Raw genomic sequence first — 24,186 nt, forward strand, 5'->3', positions numbered from 1 at the left:
TGGAATTGTAAGCTGAGATGTATTTAACATGAACTACTTAAAACTGGAGTAGACCAGACCAGGCTAGACAAACGCACTCGAGCGAGGACAGCCTTGCACAGACACAGTGGAGAAGATAAGCAAATAGGTGTTTCCCATCATCTGATTCTATAAACTGCAAAATACTACATACAGTAAACGAGCAGGTATTGCTGTAACCCTATTTCTCGCCAACGACCTTCTTTGTTTGTCAAAAGAGAAACTGCCCCCTAGTGGAATTGTTCTTGCAGTCAATGGAATGATTCACTTATAATTGGAAAGCCAGGTGATGCAGGTAAGTCACCTGCAGACAGGAAGGTATAAAAGACACCTGAGTAATCAAGGCAGGACATTCACGCATACTCTGGGAGCAGCGGGAGATCATTTACCCTACCAGATCAACCTCACCTGGAAACTTATCCACAAACTACCAGGGGACTTGGATCTCAGAAGACAAGCAGAGACGACTTATGAATAAAAAGAGCTGAGACTAAACACGTCCTCTGAGGAGGAGAGACATCAGGGATAGAAATTGAGAAACAGAACATGCTTTTCACCTGCTAAACTGCACTCTACAGGTAATTATAGACTTCAAGCTCAGTTATATAGCTCTTAACTCTGCATTCAGTTGCTTGGAGTTAAAGGTGGCACTGGGGAATCGGGTTACACAGCATTAGTGGCCACTGTGTTTTCTTTGTCTTAGTTTTACGGGCAAGAAAGAAATTTAAGAGCTTTGCTTGGAAGTAAAACTACTTAATGCTTTTTGCAACAGCCTGAAATAGGCAAGTGATTTTGAATTTGATGTGTTACTGTGTCTTCTTTCATGGTTCACCTATTTACTGAAGTGGAAAAGGCAAATGGGCATTGCTTTGTTAAAGCCTATGGGGTGATGCCAGCTTAACCCAGCAGAAGTTCTGCCTCTCTGTTTAAAAATATTTTATTGCACACCTGTGACACTGAAAATAATCAATTAATTCTGTCCAGTATACAACCCAGAGGTTTGCTGTTGGGTCTCCTCCCTCTTCTCTCATTTTACATCTTGGGTTTGGATTATTGTTTATCATTTGTATAGAAGTAGCTCCTAGAAGCCCCACTAGCAATCTGGGTCCTGGCTGTGCTAGGTGCTGTACAAATACATAAGCAACAGTCCCTGCCCTGTCTATTTAGCATATAAGCGTGACAGAACAGGCAAAAGAAAGAGAAAGGGAAAAGTCAAGGATATATAGCAGGTGAGGACAGAACAAACAATAGAAACCAGGTGTCCTGACTTCCAGTCCAGTGCCCTCCCCCAACCCATTCATCTCTCATGCACGTCATTCGTGATGCAGAGAGAATGTTGGTAATGGCCGAGGATAGACTCCTCGGAGCATCCTTTACCCATCCCCATGCGCTGACACCTTCACTGACAATTTGGACAACATTTCTTATTTCTAACTTTTTGTTTTAGTTTCCGACAGGGAGTCAGCGGCTCTCTACAAAGAACAAAGATTATTATTTTAAATCAATTGAGATGAACATTAATGGTTAGATTTTTAAAGCCATTTAAAAGGTTTAAACAAATTTTCTGTTAAAACTAAGAGGTATCAAAATCCCCTAGGCTGATTTCAAATTCTCAACCTAAACATTTAAGTTAACCCATGATTTTTTTTTAACTGTATTCTGGGGCAATCAACTGATACTAGCTTATAAATTAAATATCTTCATACATGTATGACCTTAAATATAAAATGCTGAGTCCTGACTACATTTCGTTGGAAGGTTTCATGTTTATGCCAAAGCAATACCATAGTCTTACTAATACATGGGATTATTTTAAATATATTTATGGGCTTTGCTGTCAGATTCATAGGAGAAATTCAAGAACAACTCAAAAGAATGTCATTCCTATAGCTTTGAATCAATAAAACTAAATTACACTCCTTTATAAGAGTAGTAATTATTTTTCTTAGGCTTTGCGGGATTTTATTAACTACCAGGCGCATCTGGGTTATTACTGATTCTGCAATGACTGTTGTGGAGCACTAGTAAAAATTCTTTACCAAACGTTTTAGGCTTCAGGGCATATTAAGTCGTGCAGAACTCAGTGATTTCATCGCTGAGGTTGGTGCAAACACCCTTCTCCATCTGTCCATGTGGGTTCTCAATCCTTGTGCCCCAAACGCTGAAAGCAAAACGGCCACGTTTTACTGGATGGAATTTTGAGAACCCACAAAGTTTGTGGTGGTTTTGATTAAAAGCCAGGAAATCTGCCCCACGTTCTCTCCAAACTGGGCCCAGGTTTGTGAACAGTTTAAAAAAGGGTTATGATGGAACTAGAAACCATGCCAGCTTCAAGTTTTGTTGCCGGCCCCGCCCCCCAAAATTAAAATGATGCTAGGATTTGCTGATGAGCCTTAGCAGATATTAACAAGAGGCACCAGGTGAGCAGTAGAATTAAGGCTTTACTAGGTAACCCTAAGATTAAAAAGTGGTGGTGTACATGTGTGCGGGGGGAGGGGGAAACGGTGCCCCCACTGATTAGCTAAATTATCTTCATTAAGTGACCAGGTTTCGGCTCATAGGTGCATAATCTGGGTACCTAAAATTAGCTTCAGCTCTCGCAAGACTAGCAGTAATAGATCTGTACTTTATTTCCTGCATGACGGCGAGAGGGAGACACGCACACCCTTATGGACGTGGAGGAACAAGGCAGGATTTTCAATAGCTTAAAATTAGCCTCTTGCATTGCTTAAGATGAGGAGATTCTTTACCAAGGCTGGTGAACTACCCCTGGAGTGACTCAGGAGCTAGCAGGGTTGTGCTTTGAACACCCTTGGCATGTCATCTATATGCCTTCCGTTTCTCAAAGCCAAACAGGCTCGGCTGGTTCAGCGACTAGTCGGAAATGAATGCTCCCCAGGCATTTATGAGGGAATCCTCCAATTAAATGTCTACTTTCCAGGACAACCTTTTAAATGCCCCATAAGGTTAGCTAGCTGCCATGTTGTCATGGAGACAATAGCCTCAAATGGGGAGACCAGGTTTACACACTCCATCTGGAGTGATTCCATTTGAGGTTGTGAATTAACTTGCTGCCACCCTGGCAGCATTAGCATCTGTGCCAGAGCTCCCACTCACTCTCAGATGTCCTTGTGGACACACAGCACCATGGCATCACGTAGCTACAGGCAGGCTGGCACTTTCAGTCAGGGTGGATGACAAGACAGAAGCAGCTTCCCTATGAGGTAGCAATAGGACAACAAGGAAATAGCTCAGTGGGAAATTCTCCCCACTCTGGCTCCTGAGGGAATTCCCTTAGGCAACTTTTCTTGCCATGTCATGGTTGCAAGGCAGGTAAGATTTTTTTTTCCCCCTGTGGGGGCGGAGGGAGCAGAGGATAGACCTGATCTTGCAAAGCGCCCCGGGTGCCCTCAACTCCCATGAGGGCATGCTGGAGAGGACACTCAGGCAAGCATGAAGGCACCTGGTTGGTGGCGCTGACCATCAGCTGGCAGGGATGTGCTATTCGCCCATTGGGGCAGTGTGTCAATGAATACAATTTATCTATTTATCTTAGGCTTTTTCACTGGTGCCCATCACTCGTAATACCTGAGCGCCTCCCAGGGTAATAGATTGGCATAGCAAAGTCCCTAGTTGACTTGATGGAGTCTTCTGCTCTTCTCCTCCCTTCTCAGATTATGGGAAGCGGCACTTGGGGTATGTGTTTTGGTTTTTGTTGGCAGGGGGAGGCGGCAGTTGTATACTCTCTCCCCGTGGCTGTGGTGGAAAAGTTCTGGCCTGATGCTGGCTTAGCCTGTTGTCTGCTGGTGGCTTGTCTCTGTCCCAACACAACCTTTTTCTGGATGAGGATTGCAGACTTGGGGGAAGAGGGATCTTATTTTCATATCTACCACCAGCCATTTCAGCTCTGCTAGAATTGCAGCTCTCAAGGGAGCTGTGCCTTTGCCTGCGTAGGACTAGTCTCTCTTTAAGGTCTTGGGAAAATGTAACAAAAGTTAAAGGGTCTTCCCCCCCCTCCCCCCTTATCTAGTTTCTGACGCTGCTCTGTTTGCCTCCTCAGGGTCCGTCATGTCGTGCTTCCCCCAAATGCGGCGCACCGAGATGCCAGATTCCCCCACCAGCCCCGTTCCTGCCGCTCCGGATGAAATCCCCATTCCTATTAGCCCCATCATAGTCTCCTCCCCCACTGACAGCAGGAGGCTCAGCTCCCCGACGTCCAGTCTTGCCTCCCCCAAACCGACCTCCCCCATCGAGTGCTCCATCTGCTTCAACACCTATGACAACAGCTTCAAGACACCCAAGCTGCTCCGGTGCTCGCACGTCTTCTGTCTGGAATGTGTGGCCCGCTTGACCTCGGCGCTGCCCCAGCCCCGCGTCGAGGACCAGCTGCCCTGCCCCCTCTGCAGACAGCTCACGGAGATCCCCCTTGAGGGCCCTCCAGCTCTCCAGACCAGCCAGGAGCTCCTGTCCACCCTGCCCCTCGAATACCAACGGGAGAAGGTGGTGTGGATGGAGGGCAGCAAGCTGTGCTGCAGGCAGTCATCCCAGGACCCAGAAGATCCCGACACATGCATCTGCCTCGACGTTGCCATGAGCAAGCCCAATCCCCCCGTGACGCCGACAGAGGGCATGGCCGGGAGGCTGTCCCGCTGTGCCATGTGCGACGACTGGAAACGCATCGTCCTTCTCTCAGCCCTGGTCATCATTCTGCTGTGCATCATTCTGTGGCCGGTGCAGTGTGCCCTGAAAACTGGGAACCTCCGCTGCTTCACAAGGACGGTTACGTTCACCAGGCCGAACCCCGTTCCGTTTACACAGACAATCCCACCAGCGCCCGGGACCAGCCCACCCTCTCGCTAGCCAGAGCTGGCATTTAAAAGGCTGCCCACGCCAAGGAGCTCTGCCAAAGCACCTCCACCCCACTGAACTGGGTCAAGCTGCTGCCTACCGGACTTCGCCAACTTACCTCACTGCCAAGCTGTGGCAGCCCCTGTTCTCGGCCTACCCACCGTTCCGCCTATGCACTTTGAACGTCACCTGAACACCCACTGTTAATCCAGCCCCTTGCTGTCACACAACTGTGCCAATGCAATGAGGAGGGGGCTTGTGCATAGCCGTATATTAAGCCACTGCTTCCCCTAAATCTCTAGGGATCCTAAATGCTACATTGGTAACGGAGCCTTGAAGACTTGCACAAGGGCATGTTTCTAGGACTGCTGCTTCCCAGGAAAGGTGCATGTGCCTCAAAGTATGGGGCTGGTGCCATAAAGACACAGCGGTGACTGGGCTTGGCCCTTTCGACTCACCGATGGGAAGGAAGTGCTAATGGAAGGGGTATTTTCTTGGAAACCGACAACACTGTGAAAAGAGTCGAGATGTGATTATTTCTAAGGGAGAGAAATCCAGCCGCCCTTGGAAAGAAGCATGCAAAAGCTGTGTGTCTCTCTAAAGTGACAATATTTAATTTTATACAATGTGCTTTATTAAACATTTTCAACTGTATGTTTGTTCGTGTTAAACTATTGCTGGAGGTGTTTACCTGCCTCTGCTTGGGATTTGGGTCTAGTACTACACCTCTACCTCGATATTACTGTCCTCAGGAGCCAAAAAAATCTTACTGCGTTATAGGTGAAACTGCGTTATATCGAACTTGCTTTGATCCACCGGAGCGCGCAGTGTCGCCCCGGAGTGCTGCTTTACCGCATTATATCCAAATTCGTGTTATATTGGGTCCCGTTATATTGAGGTAGAGGTGTAGCTTTTTACTCTGGTCAGCAGAACAAGACTTAGCTCAGAGAAGACCATGCTGAAGGTGTGAAAAGAAAATTTTACAAATTTTCACCTCTCCCAGACAGGCACTTGTGCTTTAAAGTTCTCAGTAATTTTTTTGTGGAATTGCCCGCTAATGTGGTGCTTAGAAAAATACGAATTTCTGCATGTTTTTGTTGCAAAGCCATCTCTGCTTAATATTTAGCTTTGCCACTTTTTTTTTAAATTAAAAAAACAGGGGCCAGGGGAGTAGTTTATTTCTCTAACAAAGAGAAAAAAACAAAAACCAAAAACAAAACCCTAGCCCTCCCAGGGATTACCATTTCACAGAGAATTTTGCACAGCTCAACTTAAAATGTAGTAGCCAACGTACAAGACACTAAATCAGTCTCCCAGCCATAACAAAAATGTCAGTCTAGCTCCCTAACTAATACTGACACCCTTTAAAACCACTGGGGTAAGACACAGGGCACTTGCTCCAACTATGTATTTAACGGGATGACTTCAGCATTGCTTGAAGATGAGGGGCTCAGTGAACAATAAGCCATTGTTAGAGTAGAGAGACCTGATAATGCAGTTTAAGAGAATAATTTAACATAGCCAGCATTAGATGCAAGTGCTCTAATAGTATTTAGATGCTTTGTACATTTTACATAGGTGGCACCGGCTGCAGAAGTTAACTCCGTGACATTGTTCCTTCTTACGGGTGCACTTTAGGCTTTTTAAGCTTAAAATCCAGATCAGATGCTAATTGCATTTGCCCAAATTCTGCATCAATCCAGCGCTCAGTGCCCAGCTGGACACAATAAGCCAAACTAGAGACACAGTTGTGCTCTAAAATAATAAATGTTTACACTAATCAGCAGCTTGCAACTACACTCCCCCAGCCTCAGCACCCTTGCTGCAGTGTCTCTCTAGTCATATTATTGCAGCCACCTGAACAGAGGGGGAAGGTTCATTTTGTGGGCTGGTTGGTCCTTTTCCTTTCTCCAGCTGGAAAAAACAAAGGCAGATCCCCTGCTCATCTCTCCTCTTGCCATCAAAGCCATAAAGAGGGATTGGAATAGGATAGCACGCTGCAGCCGGTGGTGGCACGGGAGCTTTGCCAGGCAGGATTTCAGCAGAGTCCTGGTTGCTGCAACAGATTCAATAGGTTGCTGATTTATAGCAAGCCTTAGAAGGCTGGTACCATCCAGCCCAGTTCCCTGGCCCTTGGACCCAGAGCTTTTAACACCGTGTTTGTCAGAACCATTTGGGTTGCCAGGGACTCTCTTGGGTGATCTTGTCATCTGGCCACTACTGATGAGAGTTCAGTGATAGTCTGCTGGGGGATGGACAAGTGCCTGCATTGCCTCAAAGCAGAGGAGCAGGAATGTGACGGGGGCGAGTCGTAGCTAGCTCCTGTGTCACTGGCCACACATCTGACTGTCATATGCTCATTTGACTTCCCTCTACAAACAATGGCCCAGGCTGAACCTGTCCACCTGCCACCATCACATCCGTTCCCACTGATTTACCGTATGGACACTCGACACACGTCCATCCCACTTGCAGCATTTTAATACCCTCCCTTCCCAGCCTGCTGCCACGCTGAAAGCTGGAGGGTTGGGCTGGCTGTGGAAGAACTGGTAATGGGCTACAGGGGCTCCTGGTACACAGCTAGCCCAAACTGTTTGGACCACTTGCGGGGGACTCTGCTCGGGGTCTAAGAGGAGCAGGTTTCTTTGGCTAGGAGAGGCCTGGCACCGGCTGGCATCCTACCCCCCTTCAAGTGTCCATCGGTCACTTTCACAAGCATTTCAAACTTAAAAAGAAAAAAAACCCTTTCGAATATTCAACATTTATTAAAAGTGCATAAAAATAAACGGTTTTCTTGTCCCTGTGACAAACGACTGATGATGCCAGCCGGTAAATCAGCCCCGTTCCAACGGTGTGCTCTTTGTTCAACCCCTGCAGTGCCTGGGGAGAGCAGCAACTCGAGCACTCAGAGCTAATGCCACGGCCCAGCACGTCCATTATCCCACACAGACAAGGAAGAATGTTTCTTCGCCCGCCCCATTAACAGCTGCCCAAGACAAGCTCTCCTGGTTTCGGCCCTGGCATTCAGGCTCTTTTGCATAGCAAGGAGTCCAGCAGAAAGGAGATTCTTTGGCAGAGCGGTTGCAATAGCAGGAAGTGCTGCCAGTGAAATCTGAGGTGCGCGAAGAGAGCCGGAATATTAACATTCCAAAGCGTGCTCTCTCTTCTTCTTCTTCGCGGTGCTGCACAAACATTAATCATTGCCCGCAGCTCCCCTATTTTGTATACATAGCATTAGGCTCAGCATACAAACGTGGGGGAACGAACACGGGGCATCCAGCCAGACAGCGACAGAGTCAGGAACAGAACTCGGAACTCTATGCCCTAATGTGCTGATGGTACACGTGATGTTGCCCACAGCACAGATAAAAGTTGCCTCCCTACTGCTTTTACCAGCAGCTACGGGAGATCTCTTAGCTCCCGCAGCAGAGGCCTGTGTTGGAGGAGATGAGGGTTCGAACGCTGGCTCCTCACTCACGTGCATGTCAGAATCTAGTAACCGTGCAGCATGGGGATTTTGCTACCAGACAGACAAGTCCACTGCACCACACTGCTTCTCTGCATGCTGCAATAGCAGGGGTTGCTCCAGGGTCAGGAGCTAGGCGCTTCGGCAGATTGCATAAGTGCCCAAGCCTAGCACGGCAGAAAGGAGGTGCATTTTCTAAAGGAATGAGGGAGGGCGGCATTTACACAGCGGTTATTTGCACTGTACCTAGGTCCAGTCCACATGCCCAGTCCATCACTTCCATGGCAGTAGAGTTAACCCAAGATTCAGTTTAAACACCTCTAGCTGAGACACGACCGACCTCACGAAGCCATGAAGTGCAGCAACACCCCGGTGACTGTCCCGAGCAGGCAAAGCTCCTAAACACGTCGTCACTTTATTTTAACTTTTTACAAAATCAATTTCTTTAAAAATTAATTTAATTCTTTTAAACAAAAAAAAATTAAAACTGAGCTTTTATGCCCTACGACCATCCAGAGGCACTTGCACATAAATATCGGCCTACATGAAAAAGGGACCAGAAAAGGTCGATCCCGTGAATAAGTTAGATTGAGGCGTGTTCCTGAGGCGCGCACTCTGCCCCGCTCAGATGCTTTCGGCATTTTGGTTCCTCGCTGGATCCAAGGTGCTTGAAGGGGTGGGGAGAGGCCACGAGGGTGGAGGGAGGCAGCGGTGACAGAACTTGGAAAGTGTGGACGTAAACACTAAATCCTAAAACCCAAAACAAGAGAGGAGAGAGAAGGTGTCAGCTATTATGTGTAATGAGTGACACACACACACACACGAGAAAGACGACGTTCCCAGTACGCACATGTATGTGTCTCTCGCACCAGGATCCAATTGGAGGAGCGACTGAGGCTCAAGCAGACATACCTGCGCTAGCAGGACTAAAACCAGCAGTGTAGATGCGGTGGCAGGGCTTTCAGCAACACAAGTAGGTACCCAGGGTTCTGGATGCCTGCGCTGAAGTCCATGCTACTGTATCTACATGGCTGTTTGTAGCCATGCTAGCCTGGGTACGTCTACTCAAGCTGCAATCCCAACAGACTGCAGTGTAGACGCACCCTCAGTCTACACTAGGAAAAACAGCCTCAACTCGCACTCTGGGTCTCATTCTAAGGCAGTTTTCATAATAAAACTTTTTCTTCAAGTCTTGCCCCATTTCTCCCCACTCCATCACCAGCTGGGCACTGCCCAGGAGCTGCACAAACATTTTTGAGGTCTGTTAAACTGACCCAGGAAATAGCTGGTTTTCCCTGGGAAGATGGGGCCACGCACTTCATGTATGATGCCAAACAGGGACCAGAGCCAACAGACTCCTGGTGAAGTTTAGTGCCAACCTCTGAGAACGAAAGTACCTGTGCAGCCTCCAGCCAGCTCCCCTTCCGGCCCCTTTATCTCCCTGCATTATTCATCCCTGAAACCTTTGAGCTTTTGATGTTCAGGTTCTCGTAGACGGTGGCTGAGTCATCATCGACCCTGGAAAGATACACAAAGCCTTGCTGTGAGTAACCCTCTTGCTCGATTCCTTCCCCAGAACAGGTCGCCTGGGGGCCCTTGGACAGAATTCCAAGCCTTCCCCGCCACAGCCTTGTAGATGGCAAGATGGGGAATTACCCCACTGCCTATTCACGCCCACACAATTCATCCCTGCCGCCCCTCAGACATTTAACGTACACACAGACTGAGCCCTGAACAGTCATCCAAGACGCGAGCCTTTATATATGCATGCCACACTGGGACGTGATCTGAGTGACAATATCACCGATACTTCCCATATGTCTAAAGATAGTCCGTTGTTGTGGCTCAGCCCTTTTTGCAAGGGGGAGGTGGGATCCAGATCTGATTTTTGCAAACCAACTTTCTTGTTCAGAATGGGTCCAACCAAAATCCCAGACCCAAGTAACCCCAAACTTCACTTGAAATCCAGCGCAGACTTTGTGAAACAATAAGTGATATGCAAAATTCAGCCAGTCTTTGGCTTTGTCCCACCTGTGATCCCTCCCTCCCTTCACCCGGAGATTCATTTAGAGTTACAAACGCAGCCAAGAACTCCAAGTGAAACCTCCAAGATTTTGAACATTTAGACAGGTGCCATCAGCCCAGCAGGGTCCCTCTTGGATGAGGGAGTGGAGTTACTCAAACCCTGCCCCTCCCACTCAGAAATTCCAAGGCCAGATGGGGCCACTGTGACCCTCTCATCTGACCTTCTGCATAGCACAGGTCAGAGAACTGCCCCAAAGTCATTCCTTTCGAATGAGAGAATCTCTTTAAAACGGTGGTTTTCAACCTGCAGTCCACAGACTATGTCTAAGATTTCCAAGGGGGTCCGCACCTGTGTTTGAAATGTTTTTTAGGCGTCCACAAATGAAAGAAAAAGGTTGAAAAACCACTGCTTTAAAAACAAAAAGTTACCAGTGGTGGCAAATCCATTGCTTACATAGGACATTCTCCCTGCTCATCACTCTCCTATCTAAAACAAGAGACATCAGTGTAGAACTTCTACCACCCATGAAGGGCCCTCAGCAGAACTGGATGATGTTTATCGACCTACAAGTTTTTTTCTGGTGAAAAAATGCAGATTCAGCGACTGGGAAACGTTGGGTCAATTCCCGTTGGTTTTGCCAAATTGTTTTGGTGGAAAAATACTAAACAAATAAATGAAAATCTAAATGTTTCATTTGGACATTTTCCAAACCAACGGCCTCGGGTTTTCGATTGGAACGCCTGAGATTTTATTTTTAAAATTCAATGTTAAAAAAAACGCTCGAAATCCAGTGTTTTGTGAGCCCCCAAATGAATTTTTCTTTTATTGTTCAGAGTTGCCAGGGAACTGAAAAGTACATTATTCGCTCAGCCCTCTGCTTGTCCAGGCTCACGCGCACCTCTCCCCCAACTCAGCCTCCCTACATGTCCCCTCTCACTTTCTTGCACTCTGCACTAGTTTATTGCTACTCTTCTCCTCTCCTTCCTCTCTCCCATGGGACATTTCCAAGAAAAAGGGGCTTAAGTAATTGCCGACTGAACACCCCTACGGTAGCTGCAAAAATGGGACAGACCAGCAGGCTGGGGTGTTGCTACGTTTGATTAATATTTACGTGGCCAGTCGCCTCCCGCTAGCGCGCTAGAAGTGGCCCCAGGTGGAAGGAAGCAGCTGTGTGAAAGATGGCGGCCACTGGGGGCTATGGTCATTCAGCCCCACCTGCTCCCCGTCACGTCAGTAATCTCCCTCCCTCCACGCAAACTTACGCAGAGACGCGTGGTGGGAGCGGCTGCCCTTTGGCTCTGGCTTTATCCATAGGAGGGTGTCGGATATTCAGGTAGTCCCGCTCTTTCCTCTTATTCCTCTGAAAGAGAGAAAGCAAGGAGATGAAACGTCCACCAGAAGCAAGAATGGAGGCACAAGAATGGCTGCAGAGCAGATCTTCTGCCCTACAGGCAGGTGGAGAGTAGGACGAGTTAAAGGAACGGAAGACGTTTTCCCACAGACACATTTCCACAGCACCTGGGGAAGAGCCCAGCTTCCCAAGTCTGAGATGCTGAAGAGAAGAGTGGAGGTGCGCACAGCTGGAAAGACATGATCCCAAGCCCCAGTCCCCCAGCCTCTCTTTGTAAGAGCATCACCCAGCATTTCCTCTTGCTACGGAGGCAGGGAGTATGTTTGGAAGCCACAGGAGCTACTCCTGGTGCACAGCAGAGCCCAGACCCAACAGGGAGGGCATGTGGTTCCACGGACGAGCAAACACTTGAGGCTCATGAAGTCGCCAAGTTTTTACAGTAAGATTTCTCCCAGTTTCGCTATTAACCAGAGATGGGCCCAAATTCATCTTCCCTGGGTTCACACCTGGGAGCTGGATTTGGATCCAAGTTCATAGCTGGGAACTATGTCAAGCCACACACGAGATCAGCAGCTTGCAGAAGGCTGGGCTCGGATCTAGATTTCTAGTGCTTGCGTTCAGTGAATCCAGGTCCAGGATTTGGATTCATCCCACGACAGGGAGAAGCGGCTCCATTCAGATTTGCTGTTCTGACCAGGGAGGGTTGGTTCAGACCAGATTCTGCCAGTGAGCCAATTCCCATCGATATGCCTAATATCACTGGGCAGGAACGGGACCCACCTGCTCTTCTTCTAGCCTCTTCTGCTCGGTCTCAATGTACTGCTGAACAGCCATGTAAACGAACTTGTACTGCGCCTCCGTCTGCACCATGCCAGAGCGCTGCCTGCGCACCATCTGGATGGTTTTGGGGATGTCTATGTCACAGTCCAAACCTGCTCGAGGGGGAGAAGCAAAGGATCAGGAATTGAGGGAAATTTCAGCAAGGTGGGGGGAAGAATCCCTCCCTCTTCCCCCACCCGTTCACCAAACACAGACCCCGCCTCCTTTGAGCAGCTTGGAAGCCATGAAATAAACCCTACCGGACTCTTGCAGAAGGGTTAACCAGGGAAGGACGACCTATCTGCAGGTGTCTGGAACTCTCCTGTAGAACATGATGGAGAATTCTGTCCTGGCTACATTGCCCTGGAGGATGACTCTCAGAGCTCCCGGAAAGGAGATCCTTCTCCATTACCTCCTAGAGGCTGGTGGGCATGAGCCACACCTTTCCATAAGGAAAGAGGGCTTTAAGGAGGCCCTCGGGGTGAACTGGCCCCTCTGAAGCCAATGGCAGAACTTCCCAAGTGAGGCCAAGAGCTCACCCTCAACCAGAGCTTGCTGGGGGCGTCTGGGCATGCTTGCTTGTTTTGGGAGGCAGTGGATTTCTTCCTCATGAGGCAGAGCACTATCCCCCTTTTGCCCGCCAGCCCAGAACTGGAAACTTTACATTCCAGTGGGGTAAGAGGCCTTTCCTCAGCCGTCTAGATACTTTCAGGTCAAAGCCCATAACAAGAGATGTACGGCCGAGCCCATTGGCCAGAGATCTTCAAACTCACTGCACTTGTAGGGGGATTGGGTTAGACTATACTGCCATTCTGCATCCGAAGGGAACACCCTGGAGACAAGGGGGGGAGCGAATGCCCTGGGACAGATCAGTTGCCATACCTTGCCTGTGAATAATATCCACCAGGATATCAATCACTATGATAGTGCCCGTGCGTCCTATTCCAGCGCTGGGGAGAGAAGACAAGGAGGGATCAGTGTGGGAAAAGCCAAAATGCCTCCCCAGACCCTATATAACGAGCCAGTTCAGTGCACGCCCTCCATCGGCGCATCAAGCCCATCGGAGCCGGTGTCTGGAATATTTGCTCTAAAGACTTGCAGAAGCAGAGTCCTCAGAGAAGCGTAGCCCAGTGGTCTGGGCAGCAAACTGGGAACCCAAACCTCCCCAGTTCTAATCCTGGCTCTGCCACAGACTGCCTCAGTTACCCTATCCGTAACAGCCCTAGGGAAGTGCTAAGCATTGTCCCCTAGTGTAGTGCCAAGGGAGGTTCATTTCAAGGCCTTGCTGTAACAGATTTCACCTCTGTTCGTTATTGGCTCACGTGAGCAACCGCCCCCTCTGGCCACCGACGCAACCCCGCTGGCTGCCAGGTGGCTGGTGTTTACCTGCAGTGCACGACGATCGGCCCAGAGCCTGGAATGCTTCGCTGTGCTCGGTTGACTTGGTCCAGAAAGCTGAGGACCCCTCCTGGCTCGTTGGGGACCCCGTGGTCTGGCCAGCTGAAATACTGATAGTGCTTTACCTGTCTGGGGTGCGCCTCCTGTCAGACAGATAGCCCGGTTGCTTGGTTAGAACAGCCCATGTGCGACAGTACAGTGCACGCAAAATACCCCAAAAGAAGATGGTCCCTGCCCCAAGGAGTTTACAACCCAAGAATGAGAGAAAAATGGTCAATACAACCTAGAGATGGGGCAGAGAGACTATTCTGCTAGGATAGAGCCCATCTGTGTAGCCACCCAAGCGAATAGGAGCGTGCTGACAAAAGCAAGGGATGGATGCCTTTACTGGGGAGGTCCGGGACTTTCTGCCCCACGCTGATTGCACGGATCCTTGTTCGGGAAACTCTCTCTCTCAAAGCCAGCAGAACCCCAGTGCAAATCCAAAGGCACAGTAGCACAAGAAGCATTCCCTGCAGTGCAAACCTCCAGAAGCAGGCCGACAACCAAAACCCGACGGGGCTAAAGGGGAAATGAACGCAAGAGCTGTAACCCCTGGCGCGATAGCGGGAGGAACCGCATCGATAAGATAAATATTTCTCCAACAGCGCCAAGCTACGAAGCTACAGGCCGGCTGCCTGTCCCCCGCCATGGCTCAGCCAGTGTCCTGACGCCCCAGCCAAAGGAGCGGGAGAAATGAGAGGCCTCTCACCCGGTCTGTCCGCGTGATCTCCAGCTCCCGGAGGTAGTAGCCCTGCGCCTCCCGCTCGCTCACGATCCGCACGCAGACGTAGCCGTACTCCTTGGTGCAGTTCTTATCAGGCCAGTAGCGGAAACATTTATTCTGAAGGGACAGGGGAAAAGACCGTTAAGGGCTCTGCTCATCATTCAGCATCGGGGAGCTGGACGGGAACCCCTTCAGCGCTCAGCAAACAGCCTGCTGTACTGGGACCGCGAGCGCTTGTTGAATTCAAACCCGGTGGCTGGGTTAGCAGCAGCAGGGACATCAAACAGCTGCTGCTGTTTGAACTCGAGGACCCAGTTCTCTTAGCCAAGGCCACAGAATATTCCTCAACCTTGGCGTGTGACCCAGCCACCGCTAGCTGGGGACAGAACGCCACCCCGAGGAGGTGTGGGTTACACCAGCACTTCCATAGCGCACGACTAACACTACAGGGACCCTCACTGCAGATAAATAGCACCTTCCTCCCCCAGAAATCCCACGGACTGCAGTGGGGTTCCTCGTGCAGTGACACACTGAGCACTGCCAAGTGCGATCCCCACTTCGCAAGTGTAAAGGCAGGGAGATCCAAGGCACCGACGGGCTAAGTAACTTGCCCAAGGTCACCCCATGGGGCAGTGGCTGAGCCAGGAAGAGACCCCAGGAGCACTGACCCCCCCCACTCCCCAACCCCTTGTCCAAGAAACCAACTGATGGTTCCAGCAAGGAGGTGGCGGCGGCTTGCAGGAGGTTAAACAATCCAGAGTTCGATTGGGGTGGAGATCCCCACCCCCTACCCACATTGCCCCTACGGATGGGGAGGCTTTTTTGGCCTGCAGGGCAAATGCCTAAAGGCGGCTAATCTCACAGAAGGTCACGTCCCCCCTAGATATCACACCTATTCTATCCTTGGCCGCGTGCAGTCCTGTGTGCGCACAGCTCTGCCAATCTGTTTCAGTCCTGACCTGCAGCACCCCCTGCTGTCCCATGTGCAGTTACATGGGTCACTCCATGACTCTGGACCCATCCCAATGCACTGTGCTGCTTGCCAACATCCCATTCTCTTCTAACCCATCTAAAACCCCACCAATCCCCTATTTTGTACTGTATTAAGGCATTGCCTATATTAGAAAGGGTTTGTTGGTGTAGGTGTTGACCAATATATGCTGGGCTAGCATATGTATCAATAGGCATTATCCACACCATCCATAGATCAGTGCACAGTAAGCACACAATAGCAGTTATATAGCCTAAACTGACCTTTACTTTTTATTCAACCCTGTTCACTTATGCTAAATATCCCATAACACCTTGCATTTGCTGAAGCATTTGGCATAAGGAGACAGGAAACTTGTCAAAAATCAAGACACATTCGTTCTAGGTCTTAGTACAATCTAGGGAAGTACGTCCATGGACCAGTTTCCGAAATGCCAGGATCCAAAACAAAGAAGGAAGGAACAGAACAACTTAGGGAAGTGGGACAAATTGAGGGGTTGGATTTTAGTGATGCGCGACTTATAAAATCATCGTATAAATAATACCAGCTGAAATGTGTAACTTTGGGATCATTCCTTCTGCGTAAGGTGAATGTAACAATGCTGCAGGGGACAGCTTCCCGGAGACTGGCACCGCATAAAACCTTTTGCCTGTACTAGATTACCGGCTTACATCAATATATTGAAGAGACAAGCATGTTTATTTCATTACACACCAAAGGGTGGTCAAGGAATTGACTAAACAATTTATCAACAGCTACACTGGGAGAGAGAGTCTTCTAGTTCAGACACAGCTTATACTGGCACAAGAGTGCTTTCACTGTTATAGTTCCTACCACTTTCCTTAATACAATTAGCTATTTTGGGAAAAGCACTTTGCCAGTATGACTGGATCTGCACTAGGGCTTTTACTGTATAAATTTTAAAACAAAACACAAAAAACCCACCACCCTCAGTGGCATTGATATACCAGCAAAAGTTTCTAGTGTAGCCTTGGTAACCTCTCCTTATTGGCGGAAGCAGTACTGGTTAGTGGCTCTATTGGTGGTATAACACGTTCTCCAGACCCCCACCCGCAAACTCTGTATGAAAATATATGCAGACCGAGCATATACAAGTTGTATAATTCTAACTCACCACAGGGATGTGCTGGCTGCCGCTTCCCGCAGCTCCCATTAGCTAGGGACAGAGAATTGTGGCCACTAGGCACTGCTGCGGGGGGGGAGAGGCCGTGCCTGCGGACGGTCAACGTCAGCAAAACATCTCGCAGCCAGCAATGAGATTACCCTGATGGGCCACAGTTTGCCCACCACTGCCTTAGCTGCACTAGGCCTGCTTTTGACTATTGCCATTAGTTGGTGATCATGGCGGCACCAGGTTGAGGTGCCACAAGTCAGCAGTTTTGCCATCTAGAATTGCCTGACCAACAGGAGGGATGAAATGCACCTGGCGGGCAAGAGGTTCCACAGACAATGCACTGCATGTTGGTCTGGTGACAACCTGCAAACCAAAGTACCCACCCTGCCTCTCTCCACTTCCTTCGTCGTCATGACTATGACATGGGTGTTTTCTTGGTACACCATGGCCCAGAAGTCGTTCACCGTCGTCTGCAGGCAGCCTTGGGTGGCAATGTAGACTTTGCAGTGCTCCGAGCTCCTTCCCTCTTCGGGTATGCTCTGGGTGTGGAAAGGAAATAGGAGTGAGGGACCCAGGAGTGCCCCCATGCAGCCCCGAGCTGGGAAGATGGAAAAGTCCTATAGGACATGGCTGCCTGGCACTGCATGAGCTCTCCCGTGGAACGTCTGCCACCTGATGCTAACAGACTTTCCTCTAGGGATCAAGCTATATCAGACCCCCGGACACAAAAATTGTTCTGCTTGCAGTTTCGATACTGCATCACCAGTGTTAATGAGACACCCTCTGTCTGCAGTGACCTCTGTAGGGCCTTATTACCACTTGCTCAGTGCTAGATGCAGGTCGCAAGACAGCTGCCAAAGTTCTGGTTGAATCAGACTGGAAAATAAGCGACCCCATCACATGGCGAAGGCTAGGGGCTTAAACACCTGAGCTGTTCCCGGCTCCAAATTGGTTTCAGCTCCCAGGCGAAAATGAGTTTGACCCAGCAGACAACCTTGCGCAACAGAGCCACGTTGGCAGCCCGCGCTCAGGGAAGGCCGGGGTTAGAAGAGCAGTGCTGGGCCCCGAGACTGAGGCGTCTCCGAAGTCGCTGTGCAGAGGCAGCCAGGACACGGCGCCCACCAGCAATAGCAAAGCCTCAGGTCTGGAAGCACGCACGCAGTTCACAATAAAGCCAGGCTCCCCCCCACTCCACCCCCCGACACACACCAAAGCCCTGCTGCTTTTTCTGGCCACCCAGAATGACAGCAGGTCCGGGCACTAGTTACCTGGCTCTCGGACCTCCCTTGCGGCACAGTGTCAGTTCCATAGCTCCAGGGCGGACTGCAGGGCATGAGGCTTCAGCAAAAAGGGCTACTAAGCAGCAGCTCCTCTTGCCAGATACAGACTGGAAGAGTCTCTCTGGCTGCAGGGAGCAGCCCACAGGGGCCTCGTACTCTGCCTACAGAACTGGCGGGGGACTATCAGGAAACTGCTTGGAGAGCAGGAGGATTCTCAGCAGAGATGGCATCTGGCCTGTGACCAGCGAAACACAGGGGTTCCTGCTGGGCTCGCCATTGTGATGGTATCGTTCTTGGTGCCGCTGCACCCGCTCATGGGCAGCGAGGGCAGCCTTGGCCCCACCCCGCAAGAGCCACCTTTCCCTCCCGACGTACCTTGATGTAGTTGGCGTTGATGTAGTCTGACCCTGGTATGCTCTCATCTACGTCTCGGAGCGCAACCCGCGTGGTATCGACTGCATGGGAAGAGAAGCCACATTCGAGCCACGCGCAGAAGCATCACTGCGCTGCACACCGGGCCCCCCAACAGTTGACCAGCTGGTCACGTGTGAATGATGCGGGTAATTTCAGGGCTGGGGCTAATTGGGTCCCACTCCAGAGTGGAGAGAGAAAGAAGTTCCCCTCGGGATGCATCAAGGCAGCCCATTCTGCCTGGCTCTGGGGTACGCCACGAACCCAGAACTAAGGCCAGACTCCTGGGAGGCGCTCGGATGCTTCAGCAGTGAGGGACACAATGGTACAACCCTCGAGCGGGTCTCACTTCCCCAGGGGCTAGCTCTGGCTTCATGTGATTTTTGGCCGACGCCAACGAGGCTCAGCTGAGCTCTGGGCTGGTTTGATTTTACAAAGGTGAAGGAGGAAAACCCATTTTGCCCGAGTCCCTGGGATGCGGAAGTGCGGAGTTCAGGAACGCGCGAGAAAGGGCACTGAACTAAACGGACCCCGGCTCTGATTCGATAGGCAAATCCCACGTTCTTTAGCAGACGGGCAGTGTGAATATTAGGCCAGGGCCTCTAAATGCCATGCAATCCCAGCCCCCGATACCACGGGTCAACTGTCCCCAGAGAAGCTCGGCGGCTAGAAAAAAATGACAGCCAGTGTCTCCTTACAGGGGAGGATGTTCTTGTAGCGATTCTTCGCTTTGTTCTCCACTCGCTGCCCTTCCTTCCTGGGGTAGAGGAGCTTACACTCCTGCTGCTGCAGCATCTGGGGAGAAGGGGACACGCAAGTGAACAGTGACACAGAAACAAGGGGCTCTCAGACACCGGGGGGGGATTCCTCCAACATGGCATTGGAGAGATGGGGAGCCAAGAGGGGGCTCCTCGAGAAACAAGGGATGGAGGAGAGGAGGGTAGGACTAGGGGAGGGATCCCACAAACACGGCATGGGTGGCAGGAGAGGAGGTGCAGGGAACTCCCTCAGATAGGGCAGGGCAGCCAGTTGTGGGGGCGAGGGGAGGGCGCCTCCCCTCATGCTCACACACTGGGAAAGTCTGATATTTCAATGCTGAGATCACATCCTCTGTGGGTGGCGGTAGGGGAGGGGTAACACAGCTGGACTCCGGTACCTCGAACTCTTCCCAGAACCCTTGCTTGGCCTTCTCGCTTTGATCCGCCATTTTGTTCAGCTCCTTCACTCGGTTTTCGATGTTGGCGGCGTTGATGCGCGTGGCGTTAAAGGGCTGAAAGGTTGGCAGGGTCAGAACACAGAGATACACCCCATGACACTGGGACTCCACTCCCACGGGGGGCCCCTGCTCTCCCCCCACCAACTCGCTAGAGGATGGGCTTCAAAGCACACACCCACCACCCTCCCCCGCATCTTCAGCTCGCTCCTGCAGTTGTAAGGCTGGGCTCATGAGGTGCTCGGGTGGGGCAGTGACTGCTGGGGTGGAAACCACCCTCTCCGGATCTAAAAGCAGGAACCTACTACCCAAGGCAGAGAACCAGGCGCTGCAGTTCAAAGATTGTAGCAGACAAAACTCTGCTTGTGGACTAGCCACTAGATGGCAATAAAAGCACAGTGCCGCCAGGGGGTCACTAATCCAGCAAGGCTCAGGCCAGAGTCATGTCATAACATAAGAGGTTCCAGGCTCAAGCCCCCCCCCAAACTCTTCCATTTCCTAAAGCCTTTGTTAAGGCACCACTGAGTGGGAGAAGCCAGGCTGGGGGGGGTGGAAATGTCTTATGGGAAGCCGCTACACGGACAGAGGGAATGCAAACAATCCCATTGTAAAATGGGATTGGCCAGAGCACCCCGTGACATGATCTTGGGAGGGTTGGTTAGTTCATGTGTACTAAAGTCCACGCTTATTAGTAGTCACCTGTTTCAGATGAACCACAGCTCCGGATTTCTCCACCATGGGGTTTTTCTTGTAGTGCTCCACCAGGTCCGTGAGCGTGTCGAACCTCTCGCCTCCCCCAACGTCATACTTCCCATCTGGCTGCGGGAGGAAGTGGCAAGTTATTAGTGTGATCGGAGCACGCGTCGTGTGCCTGATCCAATGCTCGCTGGTGTCAGTGGGATTCTTCCCACTGGACTCCAGGGGGAGCTGGACGGGACCCCGAGGAGAGCAAAGAAAACCAATTCCCCCTCTTAACAGCCAGTTCAGGGTTTCCCACCTGGTAGCGGATCATCACATGAGTCACCCGTGGCTTCCGGTCTCCTGTCTCCATCTTGTCTTCATTCGTCAGCACTGATAAGACGAAGTCCCCTGGTTTGCTTTGGCTCTCCCGCACCAGAAAGCTCCCTGGCTTGCCTTTCTCCGTCAAGAGCTTCTCTGCCTCTTTGCCAGTCAGGTGCCCGTGGTACCACCTGGGAGGATGGAGAAGGCAATCAGGGGGGAGGCGAGACACACAGATATAGCAGCACTCAAAGAGAAAAGATCTGCCTCCCTATAGACAGGTGGTGATTCAGATACCACTAAGACTGGGCCAAAAACTCGTATGATGCTACCTGGCTTCAGCTTTTATTGCAAACCCCAGGCTCGAACCAGAGAAGACAGAGCAAAGAGATGGGAACGTCTCAAGCTCAACCCAGAAAGAGTGCTCCCATGAAGTCTTGCAAAGCGGGAAGTTTATACAGCTATTCTTGCCACTCAGGAGACACTGGTTTTACAGCTCTCAGCCCCACTGCCTGCCCAGCTGGGGAAAGTCCCCAGCTTGGAATATTTCAGGAGTAAAACCCCAGGGACATTGCTGCTATATGCTGCAATGGCACGTCAATACTTCACCCGGCTGAGAGGATGCAAACATCAGGACTTTTATTTGCCCCACCGGACAAATACAAAATGGCCGTAGCCTCAGATAAACACATTGGTTTAATATACTAATTTATCCCTCTGGGATCAGCTCCTCATTACGTTACAAGTGAAATCAGTCTAGCAGATCTCATTAGGGAACATCTCTATTTACAGAGAGACACAGCAGGACACTCATAACTAGCAGTCTTTGGTCAGCAAAAGCCTGCAAGTGGAATAGCAGAGGTTGCTGCAGCTCAGGAATGAGATGCACTGGCAGAGCGCACCCTGTGGGTCTGTGCAGGATTTGCACAATAACCCCACGGGCTCCAGTTAGCACCATTCAGCCACTCACTTTCCTGACCACCAAATTCACCTTGAGATTTAAGAACACTGGAGACAAATCACTGATGGGCCTTCTGCTTTCTGCTGTGCTGAGAGTTTGGGAAAACAGCAGGATTTGATCTGCTCCACCAGGAAACTACAACCCCCCTCTCACCTTGCACAGAATTACCTTCCTAGCTCCATGCCGCCCTGCTTTTAAAATGCAAGCCACCTATTATTCCACACCTTTGCCGCTAGATGGCAGCGCTAACATGCTCTGGCCAGAGGGACACACGCTTTAGTTAAGCGAGAGCTCGTACTGAAACGACACTTTTCATCTGCAGAACTCCAGCACTTTACGAAAGTGGCCATTTCCCACACAGCAGTTATGTTACTTTCTCAAGGCTACCTAGTGAATCCGAAGTAGGGCGGGCTGAGCACAGAACACAGTTCCTCCTAGCCCTCCGCCACAACTGGAACACGCTGCTTTTATTCCTGGACTCGTTTGTTCACTTTGGTCCAGCAGCCTTGATCGTGGAAGGACGGTCCAGTGGTTGGAGCACTAGCTTAGCATTTGGGAGATCCATGGCTTGTCTCCTGCTCTACCACAAACTTCCAGCGTGACTTTGGGTAAATCTGTCTGTGTGCTGTGCTCCACCCATACTCATCTTCCTTTTCTCTCAGTCTTGTCTCATCGGCTTAGATTTACTCTCTTCGGTGGGTGCAGGCACTATGTCCCTGCGTGCATACAACACCCAGCACAATCAGGCCTCTCGTCACTATTGTAATACAGAGGATGCTAACGCAGAGCTTCTCTGCCACAGGGCATCCGGTGCCCATGCTCAGTCAACAACTGAACAGTGTCTCTGGGCAGATGCCACTTGGTTCCCAGTTTGATGAGGTTGGCTCCTGGCCTGCAAGCCAGGCTGCTAGGAATTCAGAGTGGCCCAAAATATCTTCCAGGGACGATGCAATGGCATCACGTCATGTCTCGGCAACTTTGTCCCAGAGGACGACGTTTATGGAGTGGGAGCCAGCGAGGCCGATCCTTCGGAGCGGGCTGTGATGACAGCGATTTCAGCCACGGGCTGTGGGCACCTGAAGAGCACATCACTTCACACCAATTTGAGACTGTGTTAGGAGTATACGTATGGGTGAATTTTATTGCTGCTGAAAGTGATGGAATGACAGCACTTTGCTAGAGCCAGCCAGGGACCGTGCACGCTTCTCACACGCTGCTCTGCAAAAATGCCTCAATCCTCGTTCCCAGCACCCTCTGCTAGTCCAGAACCAGATCCCCACACAGCTCTTCCCATCCACATCTGCAGCCCCCCGCCCCCTTGTATTCCTGGACCTGGGGCCCATTTTTCTTAACACCGGAGTCACATAGTGCTGGCAATGAGCAGAAACCCTTTAAAAAAAACCTTTCACCATGCCAGAGTGTCTTTGGAAGGAATCAACACAAGGGGGGTTTCCACTTCTCCAGGGCTTCTGCTAGTGTTAGCTGCTTCTCGGGCTGCAGGATGGAATGAGCAACTCACCCGTCTTAGCAACCAGGCAGCACATGAGCCGGAGGGACTTCCCAGCCCCTCGGCCGGGGCAGCTCACATGATAGTGCACAGGGAGCGGAGCTGCCATTTCAGGAAGTGAGACTGTCCCGCCGACTGACTGTGGCTGCTAAAGTTAGAGTAATTAGGGGCCGTAAGTGGCATCTCCGCCCGCGTGCCCGTGCATTTCCCTTTCTGGTCCAGGCAGGCCAGCTCTTTGGGGGCATGTGACACTGGGGAAATCGGAGCGCGATGGTCATGGGGGTGGGGGCGGGGTCGCTAATCTGGGACTCAGGGAAAGTCTGAGGTTACCGGTGGCAAGTTTGCAATTCAACAGAAGTCAAAGGGATCCCCAGTGTTACAGGTTCTCATGACTGTCACAAGGGATGGGGGAGGGGACAACGCACTGCTCAACAGGCCTGGGAAGGGATCACGAGGGTCTGTGCGGGCAGCTCTTGGGCTATGAAACCCAAACGCGCCCAGTTTTGGGGTCCATTCCAAACCCAGCCCAGGTGCATGGTTAGCCTCAGCGCAAACCTCCTCGGAGCGCCTCAGGGCGTGATGCTTGGGGATCTGCCCGGCGTGTTCGAGAGGTCCCCCCGGGCCAGGCAGGCCGAGAGCAGCGGCTCACCTCTCGGAGGTGGGGTCCTGGCAGTTTAGAGGGTATTTCAGTTCAATCACGTTGCTGTTTTTCTCCCGCAGCAGCCCCTGCTGCTCAGTGTAGTACTGCACCAGCTCGGCCAGGGTAGCAAACTTCTCCCCGCCATAGAGGTCGTAGTAGTCTCCGGTGTTCTGGATCTTAATGTGCGTCACCTCGTCGTGTCTCCTGGTGCGGGAGAAGACAGGACATTGTATCAGTGCGGGGGGGAAGCACAGCACACACAGGCAGTGAGCTTCGGGGTCCAGGGCCCCCCGGTAGAATTCAAACACGAGGTCATTGTAACAAACCGCTCTTATCTAGCACTCAAGCAGCAGATCT

The 24,186-nt window shown here is 50.9% G+C and overlaps 2 protein-coding genes across 3 annotated transcripts in view; one reads left to right on the forward strand and one right to left on the reverse strand.

Moving 5' to 3' along the window:
* The first annotated feature begins 338 nt into the window (after window positions 1-338).
* RNF223 (ring finger protein 223) lies at window positions 339-5,507 on the forward strand. 2 transcript variants are annotated; one of them, XM_044996478.1, is made up of 3 exons: window positions 339-596; window positions 3,575-3,714; window positions 4,079-5,507. In XM_044996478.1, the coding sequence occupies exons 2-3, from the start codon at window positions 3,660-3,662 to the stop codon at window positions 4,876-4,878; spliced, it is 855 nt and encodes a 284-aa protein (XP_044852413.1). In that variant the 5' UTR covers window positions 339-596; window positions 3,575-3,659; the 3' UTR covers window positions 4,879-5,507. The 2 variants fall into 2 exon arrangements, with proteins under 2 accessions (XP_044852413.1, XP_044852414.1); XM_044996479.1 differs by lacking the exon at window positions 3,575-3,714 and having other exon boundaries at window positions 342-596.
* A 2,109-nt stretch (window positions 5,508-7,616) lies between these two features.
* LOC123354381 (tyrosine-protein phosphatase non-receptor type 11-like) overlaps window positions 7,617-24,186 on the reverse strand; it is an 87,482-nt gene continuing 70,912 nt past the window's right edge. The window contains exons 3-16 of the mRNA XM_044996392.1: window positions 23,839-24,033; window positions 20,720-20,912; window positions 20,422-20,541; window positions 19,666-19,779; window positions 19,208-19,304; window positions 18,474-18,553; window positions 17,202-17,357; window positions 14,678-14,809; window positions 13,915-14,069; window positions 13,411-13,478; window positions 12,490-12,641; window positions 11,621-11,718; window positions 9,730-9,850; window positions 7,617-9,082 (exon numbers count right to left, since the gene is read on the reverse strand). Coding sequence (XP_044852327.1) covers window positions 9,766-9,850; window positions 11,621-11,718; window positions 12,490-12,641; window positions 13,411-13,478; window positions 13,915-14,069; window positions 14,678-14,809; window positions 17,202-17,357; window positions 18,474-18,553; window positions 19,208-19,304; window positions 19,666-19,779; window positions 20,422-20,541; window positions 20,720-20,912; window positions 23,839-24,033 — 1,645 coding nt within the window. The 3' untranslated portion in view covers window positions 7,617-9,082; window positions 9,730-9,765. The remainder of the gene's footprint in view (window positions 9,083-9,729; window positions 9,851-11,620; window positions 11,719-12,489; window positions 12,642-13,410; window positions 13,479-13,914; window positions 14,070-14,677; window positions 14,810-17,201; window positions 17,358-18,473; window positions 18,554-19,207; window positions 19,305-19,665; window positions 19,780-20,421; window positions 20,542-20,719; window positions 20,913-23,838; window positions 24,034-24,186) is intronic.

The sequence above is a fragment of the Mauremys mutica genome, chromosome 21 (assembly GCF_020497125.1).
Source record: "Mauremys mutica isolate MM-2020 ecotype Southern chromosome 21, ASM2049712v1, whole genome shotgun sequence".
NCBI classification, from domain to species: domain Eukaryota; kingdom Metazoa; phylum Chordata; order Testudines; family Geoemydidae; genus Mauremys; species Mauremys mutica.

Excerpts from the sequence above, each read along its gene's own strand:
- RNF223 (XM_044996478.1), top strand. The coding sequence starts at position 3,660 with ATGGAGTCTTCTGCTCTTCTCCTCCCTTCTCAGATTATGGGAAGCGGC. Across the intron at positions 3,715-4,078 it reads TATGGGAAGCGGCACTTGGG|GGTCCGTCATGTCGTGCTTC; the intron begins GTATGTGTTTTG and ends TTGCCTCCTCAG.